At 46.5% G+C, this 18,760-nt stretch overlaps 1 protein-coding gene across 3 annotated transcripts in view; it reads right to left on the reverse strand.

Moving 5' to 3' along the window:
- Nucleotides 1-8,638: 8,638 nt before the first annotated feature.
- NDP (norrin cystine knot growth factor NDP) overlaps nucleotides 8,639-18,760 on the reverse strand; it is a 47,329-nt gene continuing 37,207 nt past the window's right edge. For all 3 annotated transcript variants that reach the window (XM_049644599.1, XM_049644601.1, XM_049644600.1), the window contains exon 3: nucleotides 8,639-9,190. In XM_049644599.1, the coding sequence (XP_049500556.1) occupies nucleotides 8,963-9,190 (228 nt within the window). In that variant the 3' untranslated portion in view covers nucleotides 8,639-8,962. The remainder of the gene's footprint in view (nucleotides 9,191-18,760) is intronic.

The following is an 18,760-nucleotide window of genomic DNA, read 5'->3' on the forward strand; positions in this document are numbered from 1 at the left end:
AGGAGGAAAAGTGAGCTGGGGGGCAGGGTAAAGAAAAGGAAACATTTAATCCATTTTGCATGAAATATACCGTATTTAAAAATTCTTTTAATTCTCAAAATGAACGAGGCATTATCAGCAACTCACCATGTTCCGAGATCAGTCAAAGCAGGATTTTAATGAGCTCACTCCCGTTGTTTTAATCCCTTATATAAAACATCACCATGCACAACTCTTGAAACGAAGAAAAGGCAAAACGGAGAAACTTGATAGGCAAAAATATAAGGTTTTTTAGTGGTGAAAAACACAACAGATGTTTTAAAAGCTCCTTTTTTGGTTTTCTTTATTTCTTTTACCTTTTTTGTGAATTTAAAGTCTAGTTAGTTCACATACAGTGTAATATTGCTTTCAGGAGGATTGAGTGATTCATCACTTACATACAACACCCAGTGTTCATCACAAGAGTGCCCTCCTGAGTACCCATCGCCCATCCAGCCCACCCCCCACCCACCTCCCTCTGTCAACCCCCAGTCTGTTCTCTATTGTTAAGAGTCTCTTGTGGTTTGTTTCCCTCTCTTCTCTTTTTTATTCTTCTTTTATTTTTTCAAGTTTATTTTATTTATTTTGAGAGAGAGAGAGAGAGAGAGAGAGAGAGAGAACACAAGCAAGGGAGGGACAGAGAGAGAGGGAGAGAGAGAGGGAGACAGAGAGAGAATCCCAAGCGGGCTCTGCACTGCCAGTGCGGAGCCCAATGCGGGGTTTGAACTCACGAACAGAGAGATGTTGACCTGAGCCGAGACCAAGAGTCAGATGCTTAACCAACCGAGCCACCCAGGTGTCCCCACCCCTCTTCTCTTTTAAAAGCTCCTTTAGACCGATGGTGAGCATGGCATCACATCTAGATTTGTCAAATCACTACGTTGTACACTTTGAACTAATGCAACATTGTGTTAACTATGCTTCAATTTTTTTTTTAATTTTTTTTAACGTTTATTTATTTTTGAGACAGAGAGAGACAGAGCATGAATGGGGGAGGGTCAGAGAGAAAGGGAGACACAGAATCCGAAACAGGCTCCAGGCTCCGGGCTGTCAGCACAGAGCCCGACGCGGGGCTCGAACCCACGGACCGCGTGATCATGACCTGAGCCGAAGTCGGACGCTTAACCGACTGAGCCACCCAGGCGCCCCTATAGTTATTGTTTTTAATGTGGCTACTACAAAATTTTAAATGATTTATGTGGCTCACATTACATTTCTATCAGGTGGCATGGATTTAGGCTCTGGATAAAAGATTGCAGTTTTGGATAAATAGGATTAATGTAAGAGAGAAATGACTCAGGTGTACTAAGCTGTGTTAAGCTTAAGAAATAAATGATTTCGATGTCTGGACTTGTACTGTTTACTATAATCCTCCCTTCCTTGGGGTGGAACACGTACATGAAACATGTACCTTCATGGGGTTCTTTCAGCAGGCCAGTACTCAGGCCATACTTCAGACTAGGCTTGTTAGGTCAAACCTGTAAGAGGAATTGTTAAAGGGTGGGGAAAGGTGGGGGACACAAAGGGAGAAAGGGAGAGAGAACAGTGTTTCTGAGAGTAATCGGATAATTGGAGGATAAGAAGGCTATACATTTATTTCGGAGTAAATTAATTTCCCAGAAAAGGTACTGGGAAACTTGTACGTTTCATTGCCTTGGTTGTTTCCACAGAAGCCTGATTCAGGCACATAGGAGGGCAAATAAAATGATCTAATAGGTATCTTCGGCCGGCAGCGTGAATGTAATTTTCAGGCAGAATACCCAGGCTAAAAATTGAGCTATAAAATAGCAGCCTGCTCTGATTTATTTCTATCAATGTAGTACTATAACCTTAAAAAAAAAAAAAAACCTAAAACTTTTTATTGCAGAGTCATATAACAAGAAATCCTAAGAATGCATATTTTTTGCTGGGAAAAAATATGGGTAAGCAGAATGTTCAGCCTCAGCGAAGCTATATTTGAGAAGTTACAGCTTGCTTGAACTATGAATGGGTAGTGTAAATGGTAGCTGATACTTCTGACTGCTTTCTGGCGTCAGGTAAGGTTCTAGATTTCTACACATCACCCATTCACTCGCTTTAATCCTCATAACAGTACCATGAAGTTTATACATACTTACAGAGGCAGAATCCAAGGCACAAAAAGGCCAAATAACTTGCCTGAAAGTCAAATGACTCCGAAACAGCAGAGCAGAGATGTGAACTTAGGCAGTCTGGCGAAGCAGGCTCCAGGCTCTGAGCTACCAGCACAGACCCCAGTGCGGGGCTTGAACTCACAAACTGCGAGATCATGACCTGAGCTGAAGTTGGACGCTCAACCGACTGAGCCACCCAGGTGCCCAATGCTCTTAACATGCAACAGTATGTGTGCTGAGCACTACGAATTAGTCAGTGAAAGGGGGCAAACAGTCAAAACAAAATCTTAGGATGTCAGTTTCAAGGACAATAGCAAAGAATGCTTGTGTATTGTGCGTGAGGGGCCGTCAGGCAAGAAGAATTGGGAACATCGCATTGGCCAACAGCGTGAGTACTGGTGGAGCAGTCAGAAGACACAGAATCAAAAACCTCTATAAAATGAGAGAGGTGAACCACATGCCTTCCATGTGCCTCTTCAGTGTTGATGTTAGTACCATGGTTTCTTATGGCCTCTTCCAACAGCAGGTACCCAAAAAGTCGTGAATCGCAAATGGTGCCGTGGAATCAAATAAGGGAAAGGGAACGAGATTGTCCCAGTGCGAAAAAAGGGCATAATTGGATGCTAAGATTATGGAAAAACACACTGCTGGTGTAGACCAAAATAGAAGAGAATGCGTTGTGAAGAATTCAGTTATTTAAAACCGTAAGCAGGGTTTAGAATGTCAGCTCTGGCAAGGAGAGAACTTACCTCTTTAAATTTATTTCCATAGCACATATGCACGCACAAATACTTCACATATGCTTTGCAGTGATGATGGCAATACAAGTTCTGGTGATCATTTTGAAGATAATGAAGAACTCTGCGATGCCGAAAAGAAAAGTCTGAGTGATTAAAAACCAAAGCGCTTATTCCTCCTCTCTGTAAAGCAAGGGTGATGTTAACCTCAAGGTCGTCTGGAAGGATTAAATGAGATAAAGCAGAGAAAGTGCTCATCACAATGTCTGCTTCGTTATATGCTGTGATTCGAGGTTGATGACGACGATGATGATGGTCCTAGGGAGCCCTGTCCCACTCTCAACAATTTGAAAATAGAACATTCCAGTTAACATGCTCGTCTAGCGCTAGGACGCTGAAGCTATTAAAACGATTACAGCCGAGTGTGATAGGATTTTAAAATCATAAGCACAGTTTTGGCCTCATATATAATTTGGAATGTATTTATTTTCTCCAGATGCTTATAGAAGGACAGTATATTCTCTGATGTTCTATTGGGTCAAGGTCCTGCGTGCTCTGTGTATGTTGTGTTATCGTTCACTAACGAGGACTGGTATATTCCGACACAAAGGGATTTGGAGTTCCTTTTCGTTCTGTCCACATGCTTCAGGAAAAAGAGAGCGTGTTTGGAAATGGCAAAAAAGGCATAGACTTTAAGTTCAAACGTCAACTTCCGGTTTCTTATCTGCAAGATTTTTGTAATAATTAACTCACTCCGTAAGGATATTCTGAAAACCAGACGTGCAAATGCTATACAAATGTTAGTGTTATTACCTAAAGTCACGTTTCTCCTTACTTTTAAAATGGCTCTTTTACTTCTTTTTAATGTTTATTTTTGAGAAAGGGGGGGAGGGGTAGAGAGAGGGGGACAAAGGATCTGAAGCAGGCTCTGTGCTGACAGCAGTGAACCCAATGAGGGGCTCGAACCCATGAACCGTGAGATCATGACCTGAGCCGAAGTTGGAAGCTTAACCGACTGAGCCACCCAGGCGCCCCTGAAATGGTTGCTTTAAAGCCAAGCACATAAGGTCATCACTTGGTGGATTATCACTTATTACAGTTACCTCTCGGCCCCTCTAGCTTGGGCACATATTAAAAGCAAGGCTATGAGTTTTTCACCTCAAATCTCTCCAGCATTTAGCACTCTAGCGGACGCGTAGTAGGCGCTGGCATAATATGTTGGACGTACGCATTCAGAGGGAGCACGGACATTGGTTTGAACCCCACATGTTATGGGCCACGTGTGTAATGAGACTCGATGGCTTAAAGACACTTGTCTCCTTTCATAGGCCAATGAAATATGTAAAAATTACTGCTGTGGGCTTGGTTCCTGAGCTGAGGTGGTGCTTGTGGTACAAGTATTGATTAGGGATGGGTGCCTGATCAAGCTTGGAAGCAAGCGGGGGAAGCAAGCTTGGACACAAAGACGGATGGAGCTGGCATGCGTCCATCAACCCCGCGGCCAGCCCTGGAGCCGGGACCGCCTGCTCGAGCTGTCTTTCATCAGGCCAGGATAGCCAGGCTCTTACACCCCCACCCCCATCAGTCACCGGGTATGAGCCACCCCTGGAAGAACGTGCCCTTGGGCAAGGTGACTCCGTAGCTAAGGCAGTTCCTGAAGGGATTGACAGTCGAAGCCACAAATCCTTCTTTGGTGTTTGTCCATGTTCACCATAGTCACCAGATTTAAAAGATTCTGTCTACCCCGCGAGAAGATGGTGTTAATATTTGAGGGCACAGAATGACTTCAATGAATGAGAAATTTGGAATTACATTCCTTTTTGAAAAAAAAAATTTTTTTAACGTTTATTTATTTTTGAGACAGAGGGAGACAGAGCATGAATGGGGGAGGGGCAGAGAGAGAGGGAGACACAGAATCGGAAACAGGCTCCAGGCTCTGAGCCGTCAGCCCAGAGCCAGACGCGGGGCTCGAACTCACGGACGGCGAGATCGTGACCTGAGCTGAAGTTGGACTCTTAACCGACTGAGCCACCCAGGCGCCCCAACATTCCTGTTTTTAAAAAAATGTTTACTTATTTACTTTTGAGAGAGAGAGGATCCGAAGCAGGCTCTACGATGCCAGCACTGAGCTCGATGCAGGGCTCGAACTCACGAACTGTGAGATCCTGACCTGAGCTGAAATCAAGAGTCGGATGCTTAACTGACAGAGCCACCCAGGCACCCCTGGAATTATACATTCCTAATTGAATTACAGAAAAGGCCTATGCCCTTACAGATTTAGGGTAGAACGTACCAAAACATTTCATTAATGTAGTGAAGACTTAAAAGAAAGGTATTGATTTGTTGGCATGTGATTATCATTGTCCCATGAAACACCATCCTTCGGCAAGTAGTTGCTGGGTACCCGTTTGTGCATTGACACAGGCATTAGTAAGCAAAACGCTGTTCCCAACGTGTAATGATACAGCTACGGGCAGGACCTCTCTTCCCAGATCTGAGCGTCTCCACTGTTCCAGTTCCTGGAGGGAATGGCCATGTCTATCCACCACGATGTGACTGTGCCCTGGGGTCCTGAGGAGGACAGCATCAGCAGGATATAGCTTGCCTTTCGGATATAAGCCTTCCCAACCACCTGACCCCCGTGCATTTGGTGCTCCATATTGGTCAGCCCTCTTGCTCAAGCGTGTCTGTTTCAGCAGGGCCTGAAGAAGTGGCCTAAAGCATGTCTGGACCTTAATTCCTCCAACGTCCCAAGGAAGAAATGAACGTACTCAGTTACCCAGTCATAATGTGGATGCCGCCTGCCCTGCCTAATACAAAATACTGTGTTGGCTGGATTAACAAGCACTTGAATTTAGAAAGAAAAAAAAAAAAATCAACCATTATTTCCTTAGGGCCAAGAAGGGCTCATTTGTCCTTCATTCTAAGCTTCTGGGGAAAGTTCAGAAGCTTACATGAATAAGGCTCAAGAGATTGGTCTGGGAAACTCAAGAAAATCAATTCGGTCCATAATCCCCTCTATCTTCCAGGGCGATGTTAACTCACCATTAATAAATGCTTATAAATGGTGAGGGTAAAATCGGTTTACCAGAGTCTTGCCCTCCACCGTCATGGATTCTCATGCAGATTCTGAAGATGTAAGCTACTAAGATCATAACATACTTTGATTTCCCTTTATTCATGCATAGCAAATGGGGAAGGTGGCTGAACATTTCTCAGGCATTCCAGGGGTAATGTTTTTAACTGATCAATGTTTTCATTTGGTTTTCTCTCAATCCTTAGGGGTAGACATTAAAACAAGGCTAAATATGTTTGATTTTTTAAAGACATAATACAAATTCCATAATAACTCAATATCCAATAATGTCCAACTTCTCTCCGTTCCCAGGGCTATTTTGAGGTCTTTAGGGAAAATATCATTCTTTTTCCTCTTTCTCAGCCTTGATATGCCCCATTAAACTTCACTCTGTGTCTCTCACTCTTTGGGCAACTGGGCGAGTTCCTGGCTTTCTGCGGATCTCCATTTGCTCGTGTTTAGGGAGAGAAGAGGATGGGTGGTCTTTCATGGCTCTCTCAATGCCACTGTTCTTTGCTTCTCTAGTGTTTCGAGCATAGTCTGCTCATTTCCATGGGGGAAGCTTTGACAATAGGCTATGTAATGGGATTTGAAGGGAATATTTTCAATGGCTTCTGGGGAATTTGGAAAACACGAGTCACATAACTGCCCCCTCTAGTCCCAAATTGGTAGTAAGGAAACAAAAATTGGAGTTGGGGGCATATGACGCTCAAAGCAAATTGAATTTTCACAGCCGGGAAGAGATCTTTTAAGATCTTTTTCATTGTCAGTTAAGGATTATAACCATGTAACTTTAGGTATCAAATTTAATTCTTTTTTTATGACAAAATTTCTCTTTACGTAATGGTCTAAATTACCAGTTCACATTTGCCTTCAAAATGAGGAGACCTCTAATTAGTCAACTGCCTGGCTCTGTCACCACGAAGGTTGAGATCAAGGTCAAGGTTTAATAGCATTCGTTTGATTCTGTTCCAAGGTCACAAATACAAATTCAACCCTGCTGGCTTTCTAAAAACGGTGCGAAAGCTATGCCCAGAGAGTGTACAAAGGAAAAGCAATTCACAAGATGGCTGCACGAACAGTGGGGTGCACTGTTATCCCTGGTGAACCAAGACAGCTCAGTGTCAAGGTTGCCCTGGAAACTGAGTCGCCGGTCTGGGGTAGTGTTGTGGCACCTAAAGCGCCGCGATAATTCTCATAATGCTCAGGAGTATAATCGGACCTAGGGCCCCGGACAGTCAAGGGCACAGAAACCATGGTGGGTGAATTATTTGTCGTCCTGGCTCTTCAGACTTCATTTATGGATACTTACTCTTTTCCGAGTAAATTGAAGACATTAAAAAAGAGATGGCTTTGGGGCACCTGGGTGGCTCAGTCCGTTAAGCGACTCGATTTTGGCTCAGGTCATGATCTCAAAGTTGGTGAGTTCGAGTCCTGCGTCGGGCTCCACGCTGATGGTGCAGAGCCTGCTTGGGATTCTCTCTCTCTCCCTTTCTCTCTGCCCCTCCTCCGCTGGTGCTGTCTCTGTCTCTCTCAAAATAACTATATAAACTTAAAGAAAATGACCTCTATTTCATTCCATAGTGCCCAAAGAAGCCGGAATGCATCAGATTTTATGTTGATTCAATAAGTTAATTTCTGAAACTAAAAGCCAAGTTCCCTAAGCCTCCATCACCCGAGTATAGTTAAGGATAATCAGTTAAGGATTATAACCATTGTAACTTTAGGTATTAAATTTAATTCTTTTGTACGACGAAATTTCAAAAAATGTCCTCACCATGCATTCTAGAACCCTATCTTTCTCTTTTTCTGGACCTCCTTCCACACACACACACACACACACACACACCATCGGGCATTCATTACAGTAGGATATTTAGTAGGAAAAAAACACTAACACGGTCAAAATCTTGAAGATACTGTCTTTTTATTTCACAACATGGGAATAACTCAAATTTTGAGTCTCAAGGACCAAAATATATTTGAGCCAAATGTTCCGAGGATGAGTCAGGCTGCCTTCGGGGCAGCAAGCTTCACATGGACAAGTGGATGGTTGAGAATGATGTCCGCAACATGGCTAAAACTATAGCACACCCACAAATAGATTCATACTTGAGTTGTCTAATTTGCATGCATGAGTATAGTATGTTCTCCATGCCACTAGTACGTGTATGCCTTTTTCAAAGTCAGTGCAGGATCCGTATTTGTGCAGGTCTGTAAGAGTCTGCTCCCTTTCAAAATGCTACCGTAATTTATCTGCAAGAGCCTTCGGGTGACGAATTCCTTATGCCACCTTTACTTCCCAGGAGTCATTTCGGAACAATAATTACCGCTCTCGGGAGCTCCAGCATCCGTTTCTTAGCTATTTTAATGTTGGTTAGCCGGCTGCGAGTGCGCCTGGCTACGCACATCCACATGCTCGGTGCCTGCAATTTGAAATGGGTAACCTTGAGCAGGGGTGGCGACCTGAGACCAAATGGCAAAATAAAGACCGGAGCAAAAGAGAGCCAGGCGGGATCGCGGAAAGGGTTGCGCTTTCCTGCTTTCTGAGGCGAATGCTCCCCCAACGCGCACCCAACAGTGAGGCCTGACCCACGCTTGCACGGGGGCCCACGTTCCCGACTGCCGCTGAATTGTTGGAGACCCAAACGGCATTCAGTACCAAGGCGGGGGGGGGGGGGGGGGAGGGATGCCTGAATCTGAAAAGGAACCGAAAGAAATTGTACCAGGGAAAGGAGATGGGGATGGAAACCAAGTTCCCAGAGCATCTCTCTCTCTCTCTCTCTCTCCTCTCTCTCTCTCTCTCTCTCTCTGTCTCTCTGTCAACAAGCATGAAGAGTCTTTATTACTAGAATATGCAGAATCCCGTGGGAATTGCTGCATCTTTTGGGGTTTTTTTCCTCCTTAACTCTTTTCTTGCCAGTCCTTCTCCCTGGCTGGATGATCTGCCTCGGCGAGGGAGGAGGATGTCCCGTCCAGAAGCCGCTGAGCGGCCGGTCTCAGGAGCCACACTCCTCGCAGTGACAGGAGAGGATGTACCGGTAGGTGGCTGTGAGCCTCATGCCCCCAGAGCAGCGCAGCCGCAGTGCTTTTAGCTTGGAGGTCTGGGGCCGGCAGCAGTGACAGGAGGAGCGGAAGGGCTGCTTGAGGACAGTGCTGAAGGACACCAGGGGCTCCGAGCGTGACGCCTGGCTGCAGTGCCCCTCGCACCTGGCCAGAAGCACCATCTGGGGAGAGAAGGAAAATGGTTACCCTGTGGGGGGTGCCAAAACCTCAGCCGGGTCCCGCAGCATCCTAACACCCTTGGCCAATTCCCGCTGGATGACACCAGCGGCTCCCAGCCCCGCTTGCACATTAGAATCACTGGGCGAGGGGCGCCTTCGTGGCTCAGTCGGTTGAGCGTCCGACTCCGGCTCGGGTCATGATCTCACGGTTCGTGAGTTCGAGCCCCGCGTCGGGCTCTCTTCGGTCAGCACACAGCCCGCTTCAGATCCTCTCTTCCCCCTCTGTCCCCGCTCCTCTGTTTGCGCTCTCTTTCTCTCTTTCAAATAAAAAAAAAAATTAGAGAGAAACAAAGAACCACCTGGCAAACTTGTTTTTAAAATGTCAGCACCCAGGTCCCATCTCGAACCAATTAAATTAAAATCCTTGGGGACAGAGCCCAAGCTGTCATGGTTTTCAAAGCTCCTCCGGTGATTCCCAAGTGTACGGAGGGTTTGGAACCACTGCATGAGGCCCATGACGGGCAAATAAAAACGTGGGGCGCCTGGGTTGCTCAGTCGGTTAAGCGTCCAACTTTGGTTCAGGTCACGATCTCACAGTCGATGGGTTTGAGCCTTGCATAGGGCTCTGCGTTGACAGCTCAGAGCCTGAAGCCTGTTTCAGATTCAGATTCTGGGTCTCCCTCTCTCTCTCTGTTCCTCCCCCACTCACACTCTGTCTCTCTCTCTCTCTCAAAAATAAGTAAACATTTAAAAAAATATGTTTTGAAACAAGAGAATGAAACAGAAACAGTGTACGTTTGGGGCCCCGGAATCACATTTCTGGGCTTATATACGCCGAAGGAGCCTGAGAGTTGCACAACCCAATCTTAGAGTCATTTATGGCAAATTACCATTCTGACCATTTCCATTTCCGAAGGTAGGTTAGGGTGACAATAAAGGTTGGGCTGAAGTAACAGAGGCTGTGTGTTCTCTCTAGTGGCTCTTAACCTGGCTTTAGTAAAGAGTCTCCTTTAAGAGTCCGATGCAAACTACCAAGGTTATGCTCAGAACGATGGACACAAGCATCCAGCTCACGGGGATGGAGTGAGCTCATTTATGTCTCCCGTACATAAATCCCGGGATCCTGGCAGTGGCAGACATGGGTAGGGTAGGGTGGGGAGCTTGATTCACTAAGAATTAAAAAAGAAGGGGCACCGGGGGGGGCGTCAGTCTGTTAAGCATCTGACTCTTGATCTTGGCCCAGGTCACGAGCTCATGGTTTGTGAGTTCGAACCCCACATCGGGCTCTGAGCTGACAGTGGGGAGCCTGCTTAGGATTGTCTCTGTCCCTCTCTCTCTGCCCCTCCCACACTCATGCACGCTCGCTCTTTCTCTCTCAAAAATAAATAAGCATTAAAGAGAAAAGAATTAAAAGAAAGACAGGGCCTGCTCATCTTTCTCAAAGGAATCCAAGATGACTTCTGGTAACTATACACGATCAGCCCCATTATCGAAGAAGATGCTCGGATGAATCCTGCAAGAGGATACGAGTTGCTAGGAAGCGACCAGCTGGGCTTGGTGAAGTGGGGGGGGTAGGACCTATTGATTTATTTTCTCTGAAAGATCGCAGGGGCAGAGAGGAAATGGCAGCTATAAACCGTCTCGGTTTTATGAAAGCGTTGGTGACATCCTGCCTGCCCGTTGATAGGCAAAACAGGACCTGAAATAGGTTTTGAGAGATTATGCCGTAAATCAGCAGCACACGGGCCAGTCTCTGGTGCCCACCCCATCCCTCTAATGAGAGGGATTCCAAGGTCTTCTAAATGTGCTCATCTCTAATGCGGGTCATCTCCTAGGCAGATTGAGCAATATTCAGAGATCACCTCCCCAGACAGAAGTCTTCAGAGGTCCAATTTCAGTCCAGATGAATGTAGTGAATCCGTGTCCACAGATTTAATTCAAAGGGGCACGGACATGGCGGTGCATCATACCCGAATGATGCAAATGCAGGTGAACTGAATGTAGACCTTGGATGACCATGCAATTAACACGGTCCATAAAACGACCAGGTCAGCAACGTTGGGCCATTGGTAGAAGCACTAACCTGACCGTGATTTCACTAAACGTGTTCAAGGGTCTCAAGCTCCACCTTCGGCTCTTTCGGAAGGACAAGAACTCCAGCGCTGAAAAGACCCCAAGACCACCTCCAATGGATCCCCCTCTCTCCGCAGCTGGATTTTTGCGCAAGGAGAACGCACAGACATGTGCCATAAACGCATTCGGTGGCTGCCTCCAGCCTTCAGAATAAAACCCCAGATCCTGAAAGGGTATTAAGATCCTCTGTGACCCTGATGTCACATCTTTCCAGTCTTACTTAAAACTGTTCTCATTGTCATCACCCACTCCCTGTTCTGATCAAGCCTAATCAGTTAGGAGTTCAGGGAACCACCCTGAATTTCCCTGCCTCTTGCCTTCGCTTGTGTCTTTCGTCTCTCAGGAATGCCCTTTCCTCCTAGCTCTGCTTAATGAAATCCCGACTATCCTCCATTGCCACGTTCAGATGCCCTCTCCTCGAAGAAGACACTATGAAAGAGTTATCGGGGCCCTGGATGGTCTCGACACACACGTGCAAATCTCCCCTCTGGGAGATTTCCAGTATATAGATCCCATCACAACGCTGGAAATGCTATAAAAGGCTAGCTTTGTTTTGTGAATGTGCGTTGGAGGGGTACAGCCGGGAGCTTGGAAGGGAAGATCGAGAAACGAGTGTCGTTACGGGATGGAAGGGATAAATGTCTGCTTTTCCAGGCTTGCTCTCGGCCGTGCCTCGCCTGTTTTATGGCTCTCACGAGGATCTTCTCACCTCTTCCAGGCCAGAGCTTCTCAAACTATAATGGGCATGTCAATCAGCTGGGGATCTTGCTAAAACGCAGATTGTGACTGAGTAGTTCCGGCCGAGGCCGGAGAGCCTGCATTTCTCGCCGGATTCTGGCTGATGTCGGTACTGCTGAACGTCCACGCTTTGAGTAGCAAAGTGGGAGAGTCTGACAGGTTCCACACTAGATGGGCCACTAGATAGCAGTCATTTAGCCAATAATAATAATGGCAGCTAACATTTACTGAGTGCTTACAACACTTACAATCTCATTTACTCCTCATAACATTCCCCTGCTGGGGTACTATTATTATCTGTAGTATTATTATAGATGAGGAAACCGAGGCTTTAGAGAGTTTAAGTAACTTGCCCAAACTCATATATCTGGTGAAAGGCAGAGCTGGAATCAAACCCGGGTCTGTCCAAAACCAACCCCCCCGGTCTAAATCATAGCAAAATGTTTCCCTGAAGCATGAGCCAGCTCCCACCCTTCTCTCATCTACTTTGACCTGATTCTGGGAGCCCTAACCCGATCAAAAGCATAGGAGTCTGCCCTTTTTCTTATGAACTTCTTGGGAGATAGCATCACCACCTCCGAGCTTACGCAGAGCTGAATGGTGAAAGTGCCCTCCTAAATAATATCTCCTCCGCTACCGAGACCCTCCCCCGGTTCCATCGTCCAGCGATTGGGGGACTTCCGGGGACTCCCAGAAATTCCTCGGATGGTACCACACCACACGGTGTCTAACTCCTTAACCCACTCACCCTTCGGTTCAACAAACCTTCACCACCTTCAAACATCAGTTCACCCGCCAAAATCCAGTTTGCGGGTCAGACGCACCCCCCTCATGCCTGGGGGACTTGGCCGTGTCTTACTAACACGGGAAGACTCTTCACTGTGCACTTAACTGCTCCTAACAAAGGGCATCCACACGACTCCTTTGCGAAATCAGGAAACGACCTCGTTTTGCCAGCGAGCCTGCACGGGGCTCCACCATTAAAGGAGAAGCTTCAACAGTTGGTTGGTGCTCATTGACCTTCTGTTGACGTCTCACAGCTCAGGAGGGTGACAGACACACATTATCTGCTTTGGGTCCAGTTTAATGTTTGCTGTCTTATGTTCCCCAGACAAGTGGCCTGATTCTGGGAAGCTAGGCGACTTCTCCAGCGGTCCCTTGGGAGCCCCCCAACCTTACAGTCACTTGGCTCCCGCTGGATGTGGCCAGCTCCTTCTAATACCAACAGAGCTGTGGGCTCCTTCCTGTTGTCATCTGATTTCCGTGGGCTGGGGCTAAGGGGAATGCAAGGCCCTCGGGTAATAATAACAGAACAGTAATAATGACGATATATAACACGTATTGAACATTTAGCAGGCTCCAGGCTCTGTGCCAAGCCCGTTATGTGCAATCTCATTCTTAACAGCCATCTCAAAAGCTAAGCCTTCCCCATTTTACAAATGAAGCACTGAAAAGGCAGAGGATAAGTCACTGGCCTGAAATCACATAGCTGTATAACGGAGGGTCAGAATGCTGAACAGAGACAGCTTCATTGCTGAGCCCTCCGTCCTAACCATGACAGTCAGCCTGTCAAGCCCCTGTCACCCTCAGCGAGTTGCTCCAGGTGGTCATGGGCAAGTTCAGGCTACATCGTGAGGGTTACAGCCTGTTGTGATTCCTGGGTCACGACCAAGGATTGCACCCAGAGACTTGCGACCAAGGATTGCCCCACAGATGGTTTTCCTCGCTCCTTGTTGAAAGATTCTCACCGTTGCCAAAGCCACTTTCCTCGTCTGTCATGTGGAACCCCTGTGAATTCCTGGCTCAGGCCATGACTGACGAGGTGTCTTCATCAGTTTCAGAATAAAGACGCAGAATAAATACTTTGCCCACAGATGGGGCGCCTGGGTGGCTCACTCGGTTAAGCGTCCGACTCTCGATCTTGGCTCAGGTCCTGATCAGGTCTCACACTTCGTGAGTTCGAGCCCTGCATCGGGTTTTGTACCGACAGTGCAGCTCCTGCTTGGGATTCTCTCTCTCCTCTCTCTCTGCCCCTATCCTGCTCTCTCTCTCAATAACTAAATAAACTTTAAAAAAAAAAAAAGACTTTGCACACAAAACATCCTAATGCTAAAACCGGATTTTGGCTATTTTGCCTCAGTTAAGTGAGAAACTATTTTTTTTTCTTTTTTCTTTTTCTTTTTTTGCCTTTTTTCTCAGCAGTGAACACGACATACCCCTTATTCCCTGGCACCTCCTGGAGACCCATTTCTGCCCTCCCCGGCACCCTCAATAAATGACTATTCAGCTCATCTCCAGGCACCCAGGTCAACCCCCAAAGGGTCCGTGCCCGGCTGAAGGTGTCAGCAAAATTGCAACCAGAGGAATGATGGGATCTGGTCCCCTTCACTCTGGTCACAGCTGAAACAGTTGCGAAACCTTTGCACACAGAGCATTGCCCTTCCCTCTATATGCCATTTACTTAAAAGCATTACGACAGTAAAAAATGCTGTCTTCTTTTCCCCCTGATTTTTATGCCTCCAGTACCGGCCACGGTGCCTGTACATAGTGGGCATTCAGGATAAAATCATTCCTTAAAAAAAAAAAAAAAAAAAAAAAAACCCAAAACAAGTCCTGGGGCATCTGGGTGGCTCAGTCGGTTAAGTGTCCGACTTCGGCTCAGGTCATGATCTCACCGTCTGTGAGTTCGAGCCCTGCGACGGGCTCTGTTCTGACAGCTCGGATCCTGGAACCCGCTTCAGATTCTGTGTCTCCCTCTCTCTCTGCCCCTCCCCCGCTCATTCTCTCTCTCTCTCTCTCTCTCTCTCTCTCTCACACACACACACACACACACACACACAAATAATAATAGACATTAAAAATACAAAATAAGAAAAAAAAAGAAGTCCTATCTCTCCAAGAGTTGATTCTGTGATTTTGTTATAAGTTCAATATTCCGGACTCTCCCTATGTCTTCTACCACGGTATGAGCTTCCTGGGCGGCACTGGGAGAGGGATCGTAACAGCTCCCTCCAAATCCCAAGGCGTAACCCTTGGCCTGCCAGGCCCCTTTACCTCTGGGAATTTTCCCAGGCTTTATCCCCTGAACTGTCCTTCTCCTCGGCTGCTGGGCCTGTGGCCCTTGAGTTCAGACAGCCATCTGCCCTGGTCCCAGGTCCCTGCGGGGCCACCATCTCCCAGCTCTGACTTCACAGGCCTCCCCTACCAGCTTGCCTTCCAGCCTCGGTTCCTGAAAACCCCTCCCTGGCTCGCATCCAGAACCGGCCCCGCCCTCCTCCACTCACCTGGGAAGGGAGGTCAGACAGCGGGATCTGCCTCTCTTCTGCTTTTATCCCCACTCTTAGCAGCCAGCGTGATGGCTTTCGCTTACGTTGCTTTTCGGCACGCTCCCCCCACCCCCGCCAGGTTTCCGTGCTAAACCAGAACCCCAGTGAGGTTCGTTTTCCTAATCCTTTAAGGCTATCCGAGATCCCAACCGTTATGGAGGTCTTAGTAGTGACTGAAGTAGAAAAGTGAGTCTGAACACCTGTCCAGTTCATAACTTCATCATCAAGATCATAACATCGTTTCTTAACGTCTATGATATGCCCGACTCCGTGCCGCGTGCTTGGCAAACATCATCACCCATGCCCATCCATACCCCACCTTCAGATAGGCGGCATTGGCTCCAGTTTACGTGGGAACAAGTCGAGGCACCCAAGAATTACTTCACTTCTCCCAAAGTCACCCATTGGGCGCACTGTGGAGCTGGAATAGGAAACCGGCTCCCTCTCACTTCAAAATCTGAGATGCCTCAGCTCCCTTCAAGATTCCACTAACCACTGACCTTCTGCCTGTTAGCTCTAGAGCCTTTACGCACTCAGAATTTCAGGGAAGACTGTCAGTGAACCTGCCACTCCCAGGATCCTTTGTACCCAGTCCTAGGAAGTGTCACCCCCAAAAGCTAGCAGGCACATCTTAATCTGTGGCCACACTGACCTCCCTGGTGGACCACGGTGGCCAGTCTTCTCTGCTGGACTCCATCACGGCCCTTTCCTGAACTGCTAGGCGATGGGCTCCAGGCCTCTGGAACTCAGGGCAAGGGGGATCAGATAGGCTCATGGAAGACTCCCACTATTCTTCCTATTTTCTAGAAACATTGCTGAGTAGAAATCACTATCTCCCGTGGATCCGAAGCTGAGCCTGGACTTCGAAATAGTGGCTTCTCCAGGGGCGCCTGGGTGGCTCAGTCGATTAAGCATCCGACTTCAGCTCAGGTCATGATCTCGCGGTCCGTGAGTTCGAGCCCCGCGTCGGGCTCTGTGCTGACAGCCCAGAGCCTGGAGCCTGTTTCAGATTCTGTGTCTCCCTCTCTCTCGGACCCTCCCCTGTTCATGCTCCGTCTCTCTCTGTCTCAAAAATAAATAAGCGTTAAAAAAATTAAAAAAAAAAAGTGGCTTCTCCATTCTACTTGCAATTTTCCAACATGAAGATCCCAGCGGTCGAAAGAAATGATCTGAAACGGACACTCTCACTCTTGGACTAAATGAGGAATCTATGCTGAATACGTTTTCACGCTTTTTAATTTTTTTTTAAATTTGATTTTTGAGAGAAGGAGAGAGAGCAGGGGAGGGGCAGAGAGTGAGGGAGACACAGAATCGGAAGCAGGCTCCAGGCTCCGAGACCGTGAGATCATGACCTGAGTCGAAGCCGGACGCGTAACCAACTGAGCCACCCAGGTGCCCCTGAGTACTTTTTTAGGTTTTCAGTTTTCCCTACCGGTAAAATGGGATCGGTAATGCCTTCGAACATGGGTTTGCTGGCAATGATTAGATCATATATTATGAGATGCTCTCCCTCCCCTAAGCCTGGCTCGCACTCTCCCGTTCACCTGTCTTCCCAAGGCCAGACAGTGGGATAAATGTAAGTCAGGAAGTATTAACAAGCAACAGGCCAACAGTAGACATGTGTCTAGTAAATAACAGTCTTTGAACAGCATGTGGAGGGATGCTTTTCACAGACAGGAAAGATCTAGCCTGGTCTCCTCCACTGTAAAAACCCTTGGTGCCTGTTTTCTAGACACAGGCTAAAGGTTTTATCCCGAGTCTGTCAAGACGAACAGTTTCGTTAACGAGACCCATTAGAAAGAAGACCAGCCTGAGTCTGTGAGAGTCAAGAATTATAGAATATTTAAAAGTGAAAACCAAAAAAATAAAATAAAATAAAATAAAATAAAATAAAATAAAAATGAAAACCAGTTTTTGTTCCTGGACACATAGAGCAAATCTAATCCAGAAAAGGTCTGGGTGGTTCAGATTCTGCCGGGCATATTTTAAGGCCGAGAAAGAAAGGTTTATAATTACGAGCACCATTTACATAAAACTATTGTTATATCTGACATAGTTTGGGATGTTTGGAAACAGATAGTTCCCACAGAACTACAAACATTTCTGCTACTATCACAAGTTTGTGCTATTTATCGTGGCATTCTGGAAGAAACAGACGTGAACAAAGGTGGGCCAAAGTTTGTGTCTGGGAATCATGCTGCAGCACCGTGAGTGTGTGGGGCTCAAGTTCACGGCATCTCTTCTTTCAAATACTAGTGAAGGAGAAGCTAATAATTGCTGAGGCCCACAATCTTTGAGCAATCACAGTTGTAAAAACATGTCCCGACTTCTTTCCCTCAATTTGCTTTAGTTTTTTTTCCCCCTAAGAAGGGATTGCAATCTTGCAAAAATGTAAGTTTATCTGTTTACTCCTTTTTTTTTTTTTAGTTCTATAACTACAAATGAGAGCCAGAAAGTTTTTAAGTGGAAAGTCTCTCTATTTTCCCACAGTCCTAGATCTTATTAATATAATGGGTAAAATGATTTAACTCAAATTCTGATTCCCCCAAACTAAAACAAGCCATTATCATCGAGGTGAAATCAGAGAAGTGATGGAAATTTTAAAGGCAGACAGAAGTCATAATGTTCTTAAATGGAGGGTAGGGACATTAACTTATATGGTCTTAATTCTCGTGGTTGATATTACCCAAATTTCTTAATTATACTGGTAATTTAAAAAATACTTGCCATATGAGAATGCTTAAGCGGTTTTGGTCTCAGGACTGCAGTGAAAATCTCTGAGGTTGGGCTAAAAGGATTCCTATTTACCAAATGTGGGCACATTTCATTCATGTGACTGGGGGCAGTGACGGTCGTGACATTTTTCAGTCTGAGTCTGTTCTTCGCTACTATGTGCCTCCCTTCTGGGTGGTCCAGGTGGCCGGCCACTGTCGGTGGCCTTTGAAGCATGGTACTCCTTCTCACGCCTCGTCCCAACACTGAGACATTACCCGCACAGGTTGCCTCCACAAATGAGCATACAACCTACTCCAGACAAGAATGATTTGGATAATCCACGTAAGAATGATAAATGATCAAATTGCCACTTATCTTTTGAAATCATCTTAACGTAAACGTGGCAGGTGGAGAAAGGTTTGGGCCACGAGGCCGGTGAGCAGCTATGTCATCAGGCATGGCTTTGAAGAGTCCCCCTGAGAAGTACGATTTGCTGCTCAACCACATTTCTTGCCTCTGTTTCCTCTTTATTGCCAGTGAAAGTAGAAGGAGTTTTGATAACCTGTAGATTCCACTTTTTTTAAGTTTATTTATTTTGAGAGAGAGAGAGAGAGAGAACGGGAGAGGGGCAGAAAGAGAGTGAGAGGGAGCATCCCAAGCA

The sequence above is a fragment of the Panthera uncia genome, chromosome X, assembly GCF_023721935.1.
Source record: "Panthera uncia isolate 11264 chromosome X, Puncia_PCG_1.0, whole genome shotgun sequence".
NCBI lineage: Eukaryota > Metazoa > Chordata > Mammalia > Carnivora > Felidae > Panthera > Panthera uncia.